Here is a 14346-nt window from a genome sequence, read left to right as displayed (position 1 = left end):
AAAATCTTACAGACCAGTACTTAGGAAATTGATAATTGCCATTTGAAATGTTTATATGTTCTCTGTTCCATTCCCCACATGCTCCAGGGCAGTTGCAGTCTCCAAGCTCAGGGTTGCTCCTCTCAAATGATGTGACTCAAGCATTCTGAGTCCATGAAGTCAATCCCTGCAGAGACTACCTTATTTTCTCCTCCTTGCCAAATTAATTAGTAGTTCCTTGGAATGAGCGGGAAGACTAACCCCACTCTTGAGAGATACCCAGGATGTGCAGAATGTGTGTGTGTGTGTGTGTGTGTATGTGTGTATGTGTGCCGCGTGCACGCACACATGCCCATATTTTCAGTGAAACGTTCCAAGTGAGTCATTAATTTGGTTTGCTCTGTGGGTCAGCCAGGCAGACCTTGTGGTCAGAGCCATGCCACTGCACTGTATGCTCATTTGTGGCAGTCACATAAGCAGACTTCTGTTGGCCTCAGCCCAGCTTTTTGACCCAGAGTCTCAGGGAAAGTGTGAGCAGTATGTTGGCCAAAAGGGCTGAGAGTGCCACTATATTTGGGGCTTTGGCAGCTCTCTAAGAACTATCATCCTGGGAGAAGCCAGTGAATCAGTAGACCTTGGGGTGGTTACTCCTTTGGTTTGAGTGTTCTGTAACCGTACTACGTCAGACGTGCAAGTGTTCTCCAAGTCCCAGGGGAACTGGTTCCTACTTGGCATCAGCTATAGCAGTTGTTGTCTCATGGTCAGTAAGAACCCTGGAGCGTAACGTGCGAAACTAAATGTGGTTCCTGCTGCAGGGTGGATAGGAGAGAGTCCTTGGATGGTTGGTTTCTGAACAACACTCTGACAGAGGCTTCTGCTCCTAGTTTCCTCCCTAAGTCCCCTGCCATGTGCTTGTTGTTACTGCTCATTTGTCTCCCAGTTCACCTTTGTGCCCGTGATGTCCCTGCTCCCTAGATAAAGTCCATGCTCCCTTGCCTGGGATTTATTTTTTTTTAATTTATTTTTTTTTTTTTTGAGACAGAGTCTAGCTCTGTTGCCCGGGGTGAGTACCATGGCATCAGCCTCGCTCACAGCAACCTCAAACTCCTGGGCTCAAGCAATCCTACTGCCTCAGCCTCCCGAGTAGCTGGGACTACAGGCATGCGCCACTATGCCCGGCTAATTTTTGCTATATATATTTTAGTTGGCCAGATAATTTCTTTCTATTTTTTTAGTAGAGACGGGGTCTCGCTCTTGCTCAGGCTGGTCTCGAACTCCTGACCTTGAGCGATCCACCCGCCTCGGCCTCCCAGAGTGCTAGGATTACAGGCGTGAGCCACCGCGCCCGGCCTTTTATATATTTTTAGTTGTCCAGCTAAATTCTTTCTATTTTTAGTAGAGACGGGGTCTCGCTCTTGCTCAGGCTGGTCTTGAGCTACTGAGCTCAAACGATCCACCCGCCTCGGCCTCCCAGAGTGCTAGGATTACAGGCGTGAGCCACTGCACCCGGCCCCTTGCCTGGGATTTAAAGCCTCAGTCTGCTTCTCCATTGGCATCTTCTGATTCTGGAGCATTCCTTGGTGTTTCCTCCCGTCTGGCCGCATTATCTGTATTTTCCTCTTCTAAGCCAGCTCGGTCCCACCCTCCTCAGCCTCAGTGTCATTCTCTTGACCCTCTCTCTGTCCCCCTCTCTCTACATTGCCGGTGGCAGCTCCAGCTTCTTGTTTTCCATTCACCTGTTCTGTCTTTGTAACTATTACATCCCTCTGAAGGTGGAAGTCCTGTCTCTTCCCTTTCTATATCTCTAGTGCAGTATTTTTAATCTTTTTGGTGCCATGGACCCCTTCTCAGAATAATATTCTTAAATTTATGAAATAAAATGCATGAAATTACAAGGGAAACCAATTCTGTTGGAATGTATTTATTGAAATAGCTGTAAAAATTGTGATAGAGTGGTATGTGCTGCTTTATTAACATGTTAACTAATAAGATCTAGAGGTAGGTCTTATAACTACCATAATTTCATATTAGCAATGCATGTGGATGATATTTCAAGTTATGTTATAATGTGAAATGAAAGCGATTGAGTTCTATTGGTGACAGTCACAGATAGTGCTGATGCTACTGTGGCTGTTTGCATTTATAATTGAAGGAAACACTACATTTCACTAATAGATTAGTGAAAATAATGATGTAATTTTTCCCCCCCATCTGTGTTCATAGGCCCCTTTGAGTCTATTCCTAATAAATTGCGGCCCTCAGGTCATTGCTGCTCCAGCACCTTCACATAGCAGACAGAGAAAATGTCTGCTGCCTGACAGATCTCTGCTTTGAGGTTTGCCACCTTAGTTCCGCTCCATAAGCCTGTCCTTCTCTTTTGACTTTGTCCTGTCCTCCTACCTCTGGATATTGCCTCAACTTCCAACTTGGACCCTTGTTTCTGTGTCTAAGCTGGTAGAGTTGGAGGGTGGAGATTGTTTTTCAGTACTCTGTTCTTTTGGCTTGAGGAAAATGACTCTTATTTTGCAAAAACTGGCAGGAGGGAGCCCAGTTGTTTGTGGGGGAGGGACGAGACCCTTTTTCCCCAAACAGGAGGCCAAGGACCAGAGCTGACATTAAGGATGTATTTGTACCATGAAAGCACGTCTGGTACGTCAGTGCCCAATAGAGTGCTTTGCTTCCTGTGTTTGTAGGAAAGAAAAAGACTTAGTCTTCCAAGTCTACTGCTAGGAATAGACAGGGTGTACATCTCTGGCTCTTGGAACTAGCTTAAGCCTCTTCCCTTTTTTCCCCTCATCCAGGGCAAGCTGGCCTCATTTTTCCTGTCTAGGGTGGATTCCTTGAGCCCTCAGCTCCAGCAGGTAAAGAGAAGGGAGGGAAGTGGAGAGTCTGGGGATCTGAGGCTGGAGTGGCTCTTATTGCTCCTTCTTAGTGTTGTGTTACTGTTTTTGCACCATGTTCCTGCTTTCCTCCCTGTTAGCATACTTCAACTTCTGCCTTCGTGTGTGTGCCCATCTGGGTCCTTCAACCTTATTGCCCCTCCACATGTCTCCCTCAGAGCTCTCTTTGATCTCCATCTCTTCTGGTGTTCGTGGGGTTGGGTGTTCTTTGGCTGGCCTAGATTCCTATCTGACCAGGTTTTTGCCCTTTCTTCTGCAGTTGGCCTGTGAGTGTTATTCCAGGCTGCCCTCTCTAGGGGCTGGCTTTTCCCAGGGCCTGAAGCACACTGAGAGCTGGGAGCAGGAGCTGCATAGCCTGCTGGCCTCACTGCACAGCCTGCTGGGAGCCCTGTACAAGGGAGCAGAGACCGGTAGGGACCATGGTTGGTAGTCAGTGGGACAGTGGTTGGGGAGCTGGGCAAGAGGGAACACGAGGAGGCCCAGAGAGGTGGGGCAGTTGGTTTCTAGGTGGATTGGATTAGAATATAGGCAAGTCCACAACAAATGAAAAAGGAGGAGATGAAGAAGAGACACAGAGTGTGCAAGGTGGTTTTGTTTCTGCCCAGCTCCTGTACAGAACGAAGGCCCTGGAGTGGAGACACTGCTTTCTTCCTCAGAAGATGATGATGCCCATGTTCTTCTCCGGCTTCGGCAGAGGTTTTCAGGACTGGCCCGCTGTCTAGGGCTAATGCTCAGGTGTGTGTGGGTGTGGGAGGGAGTGGCGCCTGGAGCAGTAGGGGTTGAGGTGGGAGTGTTGTCTCCATCATGAGGAAGGAGATTGAGGTGCATGTGGAGTCACACGGCGGAGCCTTCTCTGAGAGTCTCCCCGCTCTGATTCTCTTTAGCTCTGAATTTGGGGCTCCCGTGTCCGTCCCTGTGCAGGAAATCCTGGATCTCATCTGCCGAACCCTCAGCGTCAGTGGCAAGAATATTGTAAGTGGTGTTTGTCCTCTGTTCACAGCCCTTGCTCAGGACCCTGGGCAACCAGGAAAGCACTGTGGGACCTGAAGTTGTCCCAGACAGCTTCCTGCTTTCGTCCAAATACCATTACTCCCTGTGCATCCCTGGCACATGTGCACACTGTCACAGTGGATTTGCCCACACATATTGGGACCACTTGCAGCAAATTTTCCCTAGGGGAAGGTGAATTTGGGGGTCAGCCGAGTCATTGCTGAGTTGCTCAGCCAGCCCTCCCTTACCCTCCATCCAGCATCTATTTTAGAGGACGGGAGTTTGATTTTATTGGGAGAGCTGGGGTCAGAGGCTGGATTCCTAACCTGTGTGTACATGTATACGTAGTCTGTCTCCAGTTCTGCCTCTCGCTTTCTTCCCCCACTCCTTATTTTTGCCGTTTTTTTCTCCAGAGCTTGCTTGGAGATGGTCCCCTGCGATTGCTGCTGCTGCCCTCTATCCACTTTGAAGCCTTAGACCTGCTTTCTGCGCTCATTCTCGCGTGAGTGGGATTGGGCAGGATGTGGTGAAGGGATGGGACATGCTGGAAACAAGGGTCACCGTTCTGTCTCTGCCCCCAGGTGTGGAGGCCGGCTCTTGCGCTTTGGGGTCTTGATCAGCCGCCTACTTCCCCAGGTCCTCAATGCCTGGAGCATTGGTAGGGATTCCCTCTCTGCAGGCCAGGAGAGGCCTTACAGGTGACCATCCAGGAAGGGAGTAAAGAGAGGATGGGTTAGGGGATGCAGGTGGGCTGGGTGTTCTGGCATGTTGCCGCTCTGTTATAACTTGCCCTGTTTGTTGACACCACAGCACCATTCGGACCAAGGTATATGCCGTTTTAGAGCTGTGGGTGAAGGTTTGTGGGGCCTCGGCCGGAGTGCTTCAGGGAGGAGCCTCTGGAGAGGCCCTGCTCACCCACCTGCTCAGTGATATCTCCCCTCCAGCTGATGCCCTTAAGGTGAGTGAGGCCGTGGCGCCTTCCCAGGGCTCTGATCCTGTGCCCTTTGTCCAGATGTGCCTCCTCAGCAGACACTGTCTCCTGACTCTGTCCTGCCTTCCTGTTTGCCTGTGTATGTGATTTATATTTCCCTTTACCACCAGCTGCGCAGCCCCCGGGGGAGCCCTGATGGGGGTTTGCAAACTGGGAAGCCCAGTGCCCCCAAGAAGTTAAAGCTGGATGTGGGGGAGGCTATGGCCCCACCCAGCCACCGGAAAGGGGATAGCAATGCCAACAGCGACGTGTGTGCAGCTGCACTGAGAGGTGGGTGAGGCCTGTGTCCTGGATTCCCAGGGCTCTGGGATGGCCCCAAGTGATAGCCCAAAACCAACTGGTGAAGGGGAGGGTGTATATAAAATGCAGAGCCAGCTTAGAGCCTACAGAGAGGCCAGGAGAAGGAGCAGAAGCAGCCATGCAGCTACTGTGGCTGTGCGTGGAATCTTGGGTCCAGCTGTTGGACTGGGGGTTCTGGTAGTTGACACTGCCCCTGCAAGGTCTTAGTTATCTCATTTATTCAACAGATACTTTGCATATCCACTGTATATGTCAGGTATAGTTCTAGCACTTGGGGGAAAAAAAACCCTACCTCTGGAGCTTATATTCTCCCCATGGCAGGCTGCATGGTGGAGCTTCCTGCTTCCAGTGCAACTGCTCATCTGTCAACAAAAGATACAGTGTGGTTAATGGGTGACTTCCTTTTGGGTCCTGTATGTTTCACTGCTCACCACCCCACCCCATATGAAGGGGAGTGCCAACTCTCCCAGATATATGAATGCATATTTATAACATTTTACCTATATTGTCTCATTTAAATACAGTCAGCAGCATTATGTAGTAGAGGTGATTTTACGATCCCCATTTTATGGTTGAGAAAGCAAACTTAGAGAAGGTAAACGACTTGCCCAAGGTAGGCAGGCGGTGGCAGAGCCAATGCTCACCTTGGGCTGTTTGCTTCAGAATCCCTTGCTCTCAATCCTGTTGGGAGCCTGCCTCTTACACACCCCTTTTCTTCCCCAGGCCTCAGCCGGACCATCCTCATGTGTGGGCCTCTCATCAAGGAGGAGACTCACAGGGTTAGTAGAGCCTGGTCCCCATGGAGAGCAGGGGGGGGGGCTGCCACTCTGTACACATAGGGGTGTGTGCCCCAGAGGTGGCATTCAAACCTGGGAGTGTGCCCTAGAGAAGGGTTGGGTAGTCTTGGCGATGTTTCTAGGTGTGCTCTGTGTCCTTTCCAGAGACTGCATGATCTGGTCCTACCCCTGCTCATGAGTGTCCAGCAGGGTGAAGTCCTAGGCAGCTCCCCGTACACCAGCTCCTGCTGCCGCCGTGAACTCTACCGCCTGCTGCTGGCACTGCTGCTGGCACCTTCTCCTCGCTGCCCACCTCCTCTTGCCTGTGCCCTGCAAGCTTTCTGCCTCGGCCAGCAAGAGGACAGCCTTGAGGTAACTGCTGACTGGGTCTGAGCTCCTTTTTAGTTCCTGTATTCTCTCGTTTCTCATGCTGGTGGGCTCTCTCTCTCTCTGGCCCTATGGGACCCTGTATTCCTGATGCTCACGTTTGACCTTTCTTCTTTCCTCAGGTCTCCTCTTTCTGCTCAGAAGCACTGGTGACCTGTGCTGCTTTGACCCACCCCCGGGTTCCTCCCCTGCAGTCCATGGGCCCTACCTGCCCTACACCTGCCCCAGTTCCCCCTCCTGAGGCCCCATCTCCCTTCAGGGCCCCACCCTTCCATCCGCCGGGCCCTATGCCCTCGGCAGGTCCGATGCCCTCAGCAGGTCCCATGCCCTCGGCAGGACCCATGCCCTCAGCAGGCCCCGTGCCCCCGGCACGCCCTGGACCTCCAGCCACAGCCAACCACCTAGGCCTCCCTGTCCCAGGCTTGGTGTCTGTGCCCCCCCGGCTCCTTCCTGGCCCTGAGAACCACCGGGGAGGCTCAAATGAGGACCCGGTCCTTGCCCCTAGTGGGACTCCGCCACCTACTATACCTCCAGATGAAACTTTTGGGGGGAGAGTGCCCAGACCAGCCTTTGTCCACTATGATAAGGAGGAGGCCTCTGACGTGGAGATCTCCTTGGAAAGTGACTCTGATGACAGCGTGGTGATTGTGCCTGAGGGGCTGCCGCCCCTGCCACCCCCACCACCCTCAGGCACAACACCTCCCCCTGTAGCCCCTGCTGGGCCACCGACAGCCTCTCCTCCTTTGCCAGCCAAGGAGGAGCCTGAGGAGCTTCCTGCAACCCCAGGGCCTCTCCCACCGCCCCCGCCTCCGCCCCCACCAGTTCCTGGTCCTGTGACACTCCCACCACCCCAGTTGGTCCCTGAAGGGACTCCTGGTGGGGGAGGACCCCCGGCCCTGGAAGAAGATTTGACAGTTATTAATATCAATAGCAGTGATGAGGAGGAGGAGGAAGAGGAAGAAGAAGAAGAGGAGGAGGAGGAAGAAGAGGAGGAGGAAGAAGAATTTGAGGAAGAGGAAGAGGATGAAGAAGAATATTTTGAAGAGGAAGAAGAGGAGGAAGAAGAGTTTGAGGAGGAATTTGAGGAAGAAGAAGGTGAGTTAGAGGAAGAAGAGGAGGAGGAGGATGAGGAGGAAGAAGAAGAGTTGGAAGAGGTAGAAGAGTTGGAGTTCGGCTCAGCAGGAGGAGAGGAAGAAGAAGGTGGACCTCCACCCCCAACCCTGCCTCCAGCTCTGCCACCGCCGGAATCCCCCAAGGTGCAGCCTGAGCCAGAGCCAGAACCTGGGCTGCTGTTGGAAGTGGAGGAGCCAGGGACAGAGGAGGAGCATGGGGCTGAGACAGCCCCTACCCTGGCTCCGGAAGTACTCCCCTCCCAGAGTGAGGTGGAGAGGGAAGGGGGAAGCCCCGCAGCAGGGCCCCCTCCTCAGGAGCTCATTGAAGAAGAGGCTTCTGCTCCCCCAACCCTGCTGGAAGAGGGGACTGAGGGTGGGGATGACAAGGTGCTGCCCCCACTAGAGACACCTACAGAAGAAGAGATGGAGACAGAGGCTGAGGCCACAGCTCTCCAGGAAAAGGTGAGAGGGTCAGGCAGGGAGGGTACCTCTTGGGTGGGAGAGTGGTGCTGGTGGGAGAAGGGGAAGGGGTATGGCCCAGCCTGACCTGTTCCATGTATGTATGTGTGACTGTTTTGAATCTTATGTCTTTGTCCCTACAAGCAACAGGATGACACAGCTGCTATGCTGGCCGATTTCATCGATTGTCCCCCTGATGACGAAAAGCCACCGCCTACCACAGAGCCTGACTCGTAGCACTCTTCTGCAGCCCCACTCCTGTTTCCAATAAAGTTATGTCCCTAGATAGTGACTGTTGCTTCTGCCTTTTGCCATAACTGGATCCCAGCCAGAAGCCCATGTCTCCTGGGCTTTTCAGGGTATCCGTAGTATTCCCCAAATGTCTCCATAGCCACCCTGTTGTCTCCATTGTCCAGAGGAGGAACTGTTGACTTACAGGGGTAACTGACTGTCCTGGTGCTGAGCAAGGTAGTGTCAGAATTTTACTATTCTTGCCTGGTGCTAAATATGTGCGGGCTTGCATGTATGGTTGGTTAAGACTGCAGGGAGTTAGAAAACATGGCCCTACTTTTGAGTTTGTATTCCAGGTGGGGAATTTATAGGATTAAGTTTCCTAGTGAGGGAACCTGCGTAAACGCATATGCCCACATGCGCGTGTACGTGTACACACACACACACACACACACACACACACACACACCACCACCCCCCCCCCCCCCGAAAGAACAGGCTGAGTGATTGCAATTCAAGATTATAAAATCACGAAAAGGCGTAGAGGGTTTAGTCATTGAACCTTGGGCATCCTAAATTAAAGGGGCCTCCAGAGTGATTTGGGGAGTGAGCTCTTTTCCAGGGCTGGTCCTTCCAATGACGACATCCCTGCCCTCCCCAATACCTCCCTGGCAGGAATTTGATAAGCTCACCCCAGGCTTTCCTACACACTCTTGTGATCTGGACATTTCCCAGCTGGTGTCTGGTTCCTTTAAGCACTGATATTTATTATGGGCCTCCTGAGGTGCGTGTGTGAGCACGAACCTAGAGGTGTGTCTTTGAGGGTACCAAGATTTATGGGCTTGAACTACGGGCCCCATGTCTGCTGAATTATGAACATAAGTACAGTGCTTTGGAAATGCAGAAAAGGCCGTCATTTTCCCCAACTTTATGTACCCTAAAGAGCCTCTTTGAAGAGGTAGCATTTGACCTAATTTTTGGAAAGTTAGTAGGATTTTGAAAAGTATCCCCCTCAACTTGTTATTCTGAAAAATTTCAAACCTACAGAAAAGTTGTGAGACTAGTATGATATATAACGTTTGCGTAGACTCACCAGGTGTTAACATTTAGCCATTTAGCTTTTATCCCTGTATCTACATGTAGATAAATGTCTATATTTATCTATGTATTCTATACATCTGTACACTTTGTTGTTGAGACAGGGTCTCATTCTGGTGGCCAGGCTAGAGTGCAGTGGCATCATCATAGCTCACTGCAACCTCAAACTCCCGGGTTCAAGCGATCCTCCTTCCTCAACTTCCCAAGTAGCTGGGACTACAGGCTCGAGTCATCACACCTGGCTAATTTTTCTATTTTTAGTAGTGACCGGGGTCTCGTTCAGGCTGGTCTCAGACTCGACCTCAAGTGATCCTCCCCCCTTGGCTTCCCACAGTGTTAGGATTACAGGTGTGAGCTGTAAATGTTTTATAGCTGTTTGTTTTGTTTTTTCTTTGAGTCAAGTTTAAGAGGAGTTTCTTTTAGGTGGAGAAGGCCTTAAGAAGGCTTAAGGATCACTGTGAGTTCAAGGATGCAGAAGTGTGAGAACTACAATAGTGATTTTTCAAAAAGGGAAAGAACCTGATTTCTGGAAACTATAAGGTGAAGTGGGCCTTGACTCTGAGGAAGAAGATAGAATAGAAATTTTTCTAATTTAATGGTATTCTGAATTGATAATATGTTCACATGGTGCAAAAAGTTTGTTGAAAAGTCATCTCATCCGTTTTCTACACCCAGATTTTCTACCTAGAGCAGCCAGTATGATCAGCTTTTATATATTCTTCCAAGAATGTATGCGTATATGTATAAAATCAAATGTGTATGAAAATTCTTCCTTTTATTTTGTATACAATGGAGTATATTATCACTTAAGAGAAATCACTTAATTTCACTGTCATGGGGATTTTTAAATTCACCAAATGTTGAGTACCGATTATGTACTATGCACTGTCTTCTCAACGTATATATTTGAAATAATTATAGCTCCACAGGGGGTTGCAGAGATGGTACTGAGAAGGTGGGGGTGACAAGGTGCCCTTCACGCAGTTTCCCCCATGGTTACATCTCAGGTGATTATCGTGCAATATCAAAACCAGGAATTTGATCTGGGCAGTGATAGGCACTCTTTTACAAGCTGGAGATAGAGCAGTGAACAAAATGAGACAGAAATCCCTGCCCTGCTATTATGGGATTTATATTCTAAATGTGTGTGGTGGAGGTAGATGATAAACAAGATCAGTAAATATGTTGGATGGTGAGGAGCACAGTGGGAAAATAAAGCAAGGAAAGGGGGATGTCTGTGTGGGTGTGTTTTTCAACATCTTAGGACGAAAATTTCAAACATTCAGAGAAATTGAAAAAATTATAGAGAACAACCATGTGTCTACCATGTTACTACATTTCTTCATGTGTGTATTTGTGCAATTTTAAGTATAGTGGTCAAGGAAGCTCTTGCTGAGATGATGTTGAATACAGGCCCTAAGGAGTTGAGAGAGAGCTGTGCAGAGTTCTAGGGGAAGAGTTACCCAGGCAGAGGGCACAGCAAGTACAAAGATCCTTAAGCAGGTGCATTCTTGGTGTGTTCAAGAACATCAGGGAGGCCAGTGAGGCTGAAAAAAGGGAGATGAGGTAGAGAGATAGCAGGGTGGAAGGGGGACTCGGATGATGCAACGACGTGGGGTGTATGACTTCTACTCAGCGAGGTGGAAAGCCACTGGAGGGTTGTAAGCAGAGGATCGACACAGTGTAATTTATGTTTCAACAGGATCCATCCGACTGCTCCTGACCACTAGACAAAAGGGAGTAAGGGTGGTAGCAGAGACACCAGTTAAGAGGCTAATTCAGCCAGGAGAGATGATGCCTTCCACCAAGGTGGTAGAGAAGTTGTTGGATTCTAGGTAATTTTTGAAGGTGCAGTTGGCAGAATTTTGAAGATCATTTCATTTCAGTTCATACAGAGTTTCCTCATTCTCTTTTTGGTAGCTGCCTAGAATCTCATTATACCATAATTTTTTTTAACCAGTCCCTGATTTATGAATATTTAGCTATCTTTTATTGCCACAAAACAGACAGGTACATGTGTACAAATGACATTTGTACATGTCATTTTTCACATAAATGAGTATTTTTAGGATAAATTGTTAGAAGTAGAAATGCTGACTCATTTCTTGGATGTTGTATCAATTTTTGCTCCCACGAGAATATGGGTATTTCTCCAAACCAAAGTGTGATGACAGACTTTGTGATCTTTGCCAATGCGTTAAATGGAAATTGGCATGTCAGTGTGTTTTAATTTACACTTCTCTTATGAAAGAGTTTGAGTCTCTTTTCATGTTTAAGGTCTCTTTGAATTTCCTTTTCTGTGAAATGTTCATATCCTTTGCCTATTAAATTGTTGATATTTTTCTCATTTCATAGCTCTTTATATATTAGGAAAATAAGCCCTTTGTCTATAATAAGAGTTGCATTTTTTTAGCAGTTTTTGTCTTTTGACTACTTACAGTGTTTTTTTGCCATGCTGAAAATTTTTATTTTTATTAGTTGAATTTATCATTCTTTTAAAGCTCCTGGGTTTGGATGATATTTTTTTTAAATATCTTGGAAGATTATTGGAGGAGTCTCACATTTTATCTTAATATTTTTATGATATTTTGTAATATTAATACTTTCATGGTTTCAGTTTTTACATGGAAAGCTTTCATCCATTTGGAATTTATCTTAGTGTAAGGCATGAGGTATAAATCCAAATTTATTATTTTGTCCAAATGTCATTTGGTAAACAATCCATCTTTTCATGATTTGAAACACCACTTTTATTATATTCTAAATTCCTATATGTATTTGGATCAGTTTCTTGACCTTGTATGTTCTAATCCATTGATCTGCCTGTGCACATGTATTTATTGTGCCTTTATGATATGTTCCAATATCTGGTAGGAAGAATTATTAAGGTGTGTTTTGGCTTGATTGTCTTAGGGAAAAAAATATTTGGTAGGGGCCAAATAGGTCTGCAATTCAGAACAGGGCCTTTTGGACCAGTCATGGAGTTCTGGATTGGCAGTTGGGGAAATATGGACAGCATATTTTCTTCAGCAAGCTCTTCAGCAGTCTTTCACAGTGTGCTTGTGGACAGGGGCAGAGTGTTGGCTCCTCAGTTGTGTGAGTGCAAGAGAAAGATGTGGCTGAGCAGAAGTAGGGGAATTCAGAGGCGGGTAGAGGGCTTAAGAGAGGCTTCCTGCCTCAGTTTACAGGAGCAGGTGATATACTAAGGGAGCATGGGGATGTGGTAGGATGGGTTTGTGGGGGTCAGGTGGTGGAGGGCCTCAAAAGCTGTGCTCGGGAGTTTGGGCTTTGTTCTAAGTTGCAGGGATTCCTTCAAAGTTTATCCTTGAGGAGGGAGGTGACTTAATCTATTTTTGATCAGCTTTATACCCATGGAGGAGAGTTGAAGCCCGAGAGGGCTGGGGAACCTGCAGTGTTGGAGCCATATGTGGCCTTCTGGATCCTTGAGTGTGGCATTTTGACTGAATCCAAATTTTACAGAACAAATCCTTTTACTAAAGGGATTTGTTCTATGAAGTTTGGATTTGGCCGAGGGGCCGCACTTGGGGATCCAGAGGGCCACATGTGGCCTTGAGGCTGCAGGTTTCTCACCCCAGGGTGGAGTCTGGTGAAGTCCAGCTTTGGGCAGGACCCATGGGTTGGGATGGAGAGGCTGAGCTGCTCTGACATGTCACAGTGCCATTTGGCCTTTCATCCTGGGCTTGCCTGCCACTTGGTCATGATTGCTTCAGTTTCTGGTACTCTTGCCAATGGCTGGTGGGGCTGAGCAGTCTCCCAGTCTTTGTTTTTCCCCAGAAATAGCTGGTGGCCCAGCCTGGGCCTTTAGTCTTCTGTTGTCATTCTCAGTAAGATTTGTGAGTGTCTTTACTGCTTATCCTCCCCTGGAGATGGGGCTTTGGGAGATGAGGTAGCTGGAAACTATAGATAATCCCCCAAATGAAGGGCCTATAGCCAAGATAGGAGTGGTCTGGGGATTGGAGAAGGGCAAGGGAGAACGACTTAAGCATTTGTTGAGTGCTTATGGTGTACAAGCAGGGTACTAGGCATTGGGGAAATATCTTGTATAAGATGCCTCTCCAAAGGAATTCACAATCTGATAATCATGTAGAACATTTTGAGTGAACAGTACCTCTGGAGTGACAAGCAGCTGGGTATGTGGGGCTAGGAGTTCAGGAGAAGGTTCAGGGCTGAGAATTTGGGAGGGGGCAAGTCACCCAATGAGGATGATTAGAGTGAAAAGAGATGTGGCTGAGTGTGGAACCCAGATAACACCACATTTTAGGGTCAAGAGGAGCCCCTTCAAGGAGTGTGAAGAGGACTTGGAGAGGGCCGTGTCCCAGAAAAGACGAAAAGAACTTCAAACAGGAGGGAGAAAACATCAGTGCTGTTGAGAAATGTCCATTGGATCTGTCAACAGTTGGCGGCCTCAGGGTGAGCAGTCTCAGAGGGTGTTGGGGCAGAACTCAGTGGGAATGTTGGGAGGTGAGATGAGGGGAAGAACATGATTGCGGGTATGAAGGGAAGGAGAGAAGATGGCACAGTGAGGCTACTAGCTGTGCTCTGCCACCGCACCCACCACTGGCCCAGGGGCTGTGGCCACCCCACTTCCTGCCCTGCTCAGTTCCTGGCATGTTGTCTTAATGGTTTCTGTCTGCCAGGGAGGGGCCACTCCTCAGCCTGTCTCATGTGCTTCCTGAGCTTCTAGGCAGATCTCAGGCCTCTGGGCCCTGGGCACCCCAACAGAGGCAGAGGTTTGATGTTTTCAGAGAAGCCTTAACTGGCTGTCTTGTCTAAAATACCCCTTCTGCCCCCATGTCCCCTCATTAGCTCCTTACCTGCTCCCCTACTTTGTAGCACTTAACATTGTAGATTATATATTGTACAATATTATATATTGTAGCGCCTGATATAGTTTAATGTTTAGGTTGTCTCCTCCCAATAGAATGTAAGTACTATTTAGAGCAGACACTTTGTTTTTGGTTTGTCTATCGCTTTATCTTCAATCCCAAATTGCTGGTATGAGGAGTTCAAGGCTGCAGTGAGCTATGATTGTGCTACTGCACTCCAGCAGCCTGGGCAGCAGAGTGAGACCCCTTCTCTAAAAATAAAAAATTAAAACAAAC

The 14346-nt window shown here is 48.5% G+C and overlaps 1 protein-coding gene across 4 annotated transcripts in view; it reads left to right on the top strand.

Moving 5' to 3' along the window:
• Positions 1-8186, top strand: part of PELP1 (proline, glutamate and leucine rich protein 1) — a 31003-nt gene extending 22817 nt beyond the window's left edge. For 3 of the 4 annotated variants that reach the window (XM_045527076.1, XM_045527073.1, XM_045527077.1), the window contains exons 6-17: positions 2781-2840; positions 3139-3289; positions 3485-3614; positions 3764-3851; positions 4283-4371; positions 4451-4567; positions 4680-4827; positions 4971-5130; positions 5884-5939; positions 6102-6308; positions 6446-7897; positions 8039-8186. In XM_045527076.1, the coding sequence (XP_045383032.1) occupies positions 2781-2840; positions 3139-3289; positions 3485-3614; positions 3764-3851; positions 4283-4371; positions 4451-4567; positions 4680-4827; positions 4971-5130; positions 5884-5939; positions 6102-6308; positions 6446-7897; positions 8039-8131 (2751 nt within the window). In that variant the 3' untranslated portion in view covers positions 8132-8186. The remainder of the gene's footprint in view (positions 1-2780; positions 2841-3138; positions 3290-3484; positions 3615-3763; positions 3852-4282; positions 4372-4450; positions 4568-4679; positions 4828-4970; positions 5131-5883; positions 5940-6101; positions 6309-6445; positions 7898-8038) is intronic. The other variant, XM_045527075.1, reaches the window with a different exon arrangement.
• Positions 8187-14346: the final 6160 nt, after the last annotated feature.

This window comes from Lemur catta, chromosome 15 (assembly GCF_020740605.2).
Source record: "Lemur catta isolate mLemCat1 chromosome 15, mLemCat1.pri, whole genome shotgun sequence".
Taxonomy (NCBI): domain Eukaryota; kingdom Metazoa; phylum Chordata; class Mammalia; order Primates; family Lemuridae; genus Lemur; species Lemur catta.
The sequence above is the reverse complement of the archived record's forward strand: the minus strand, read 5'-3'. Positions and strand labels throughout refer to the sequence as shown.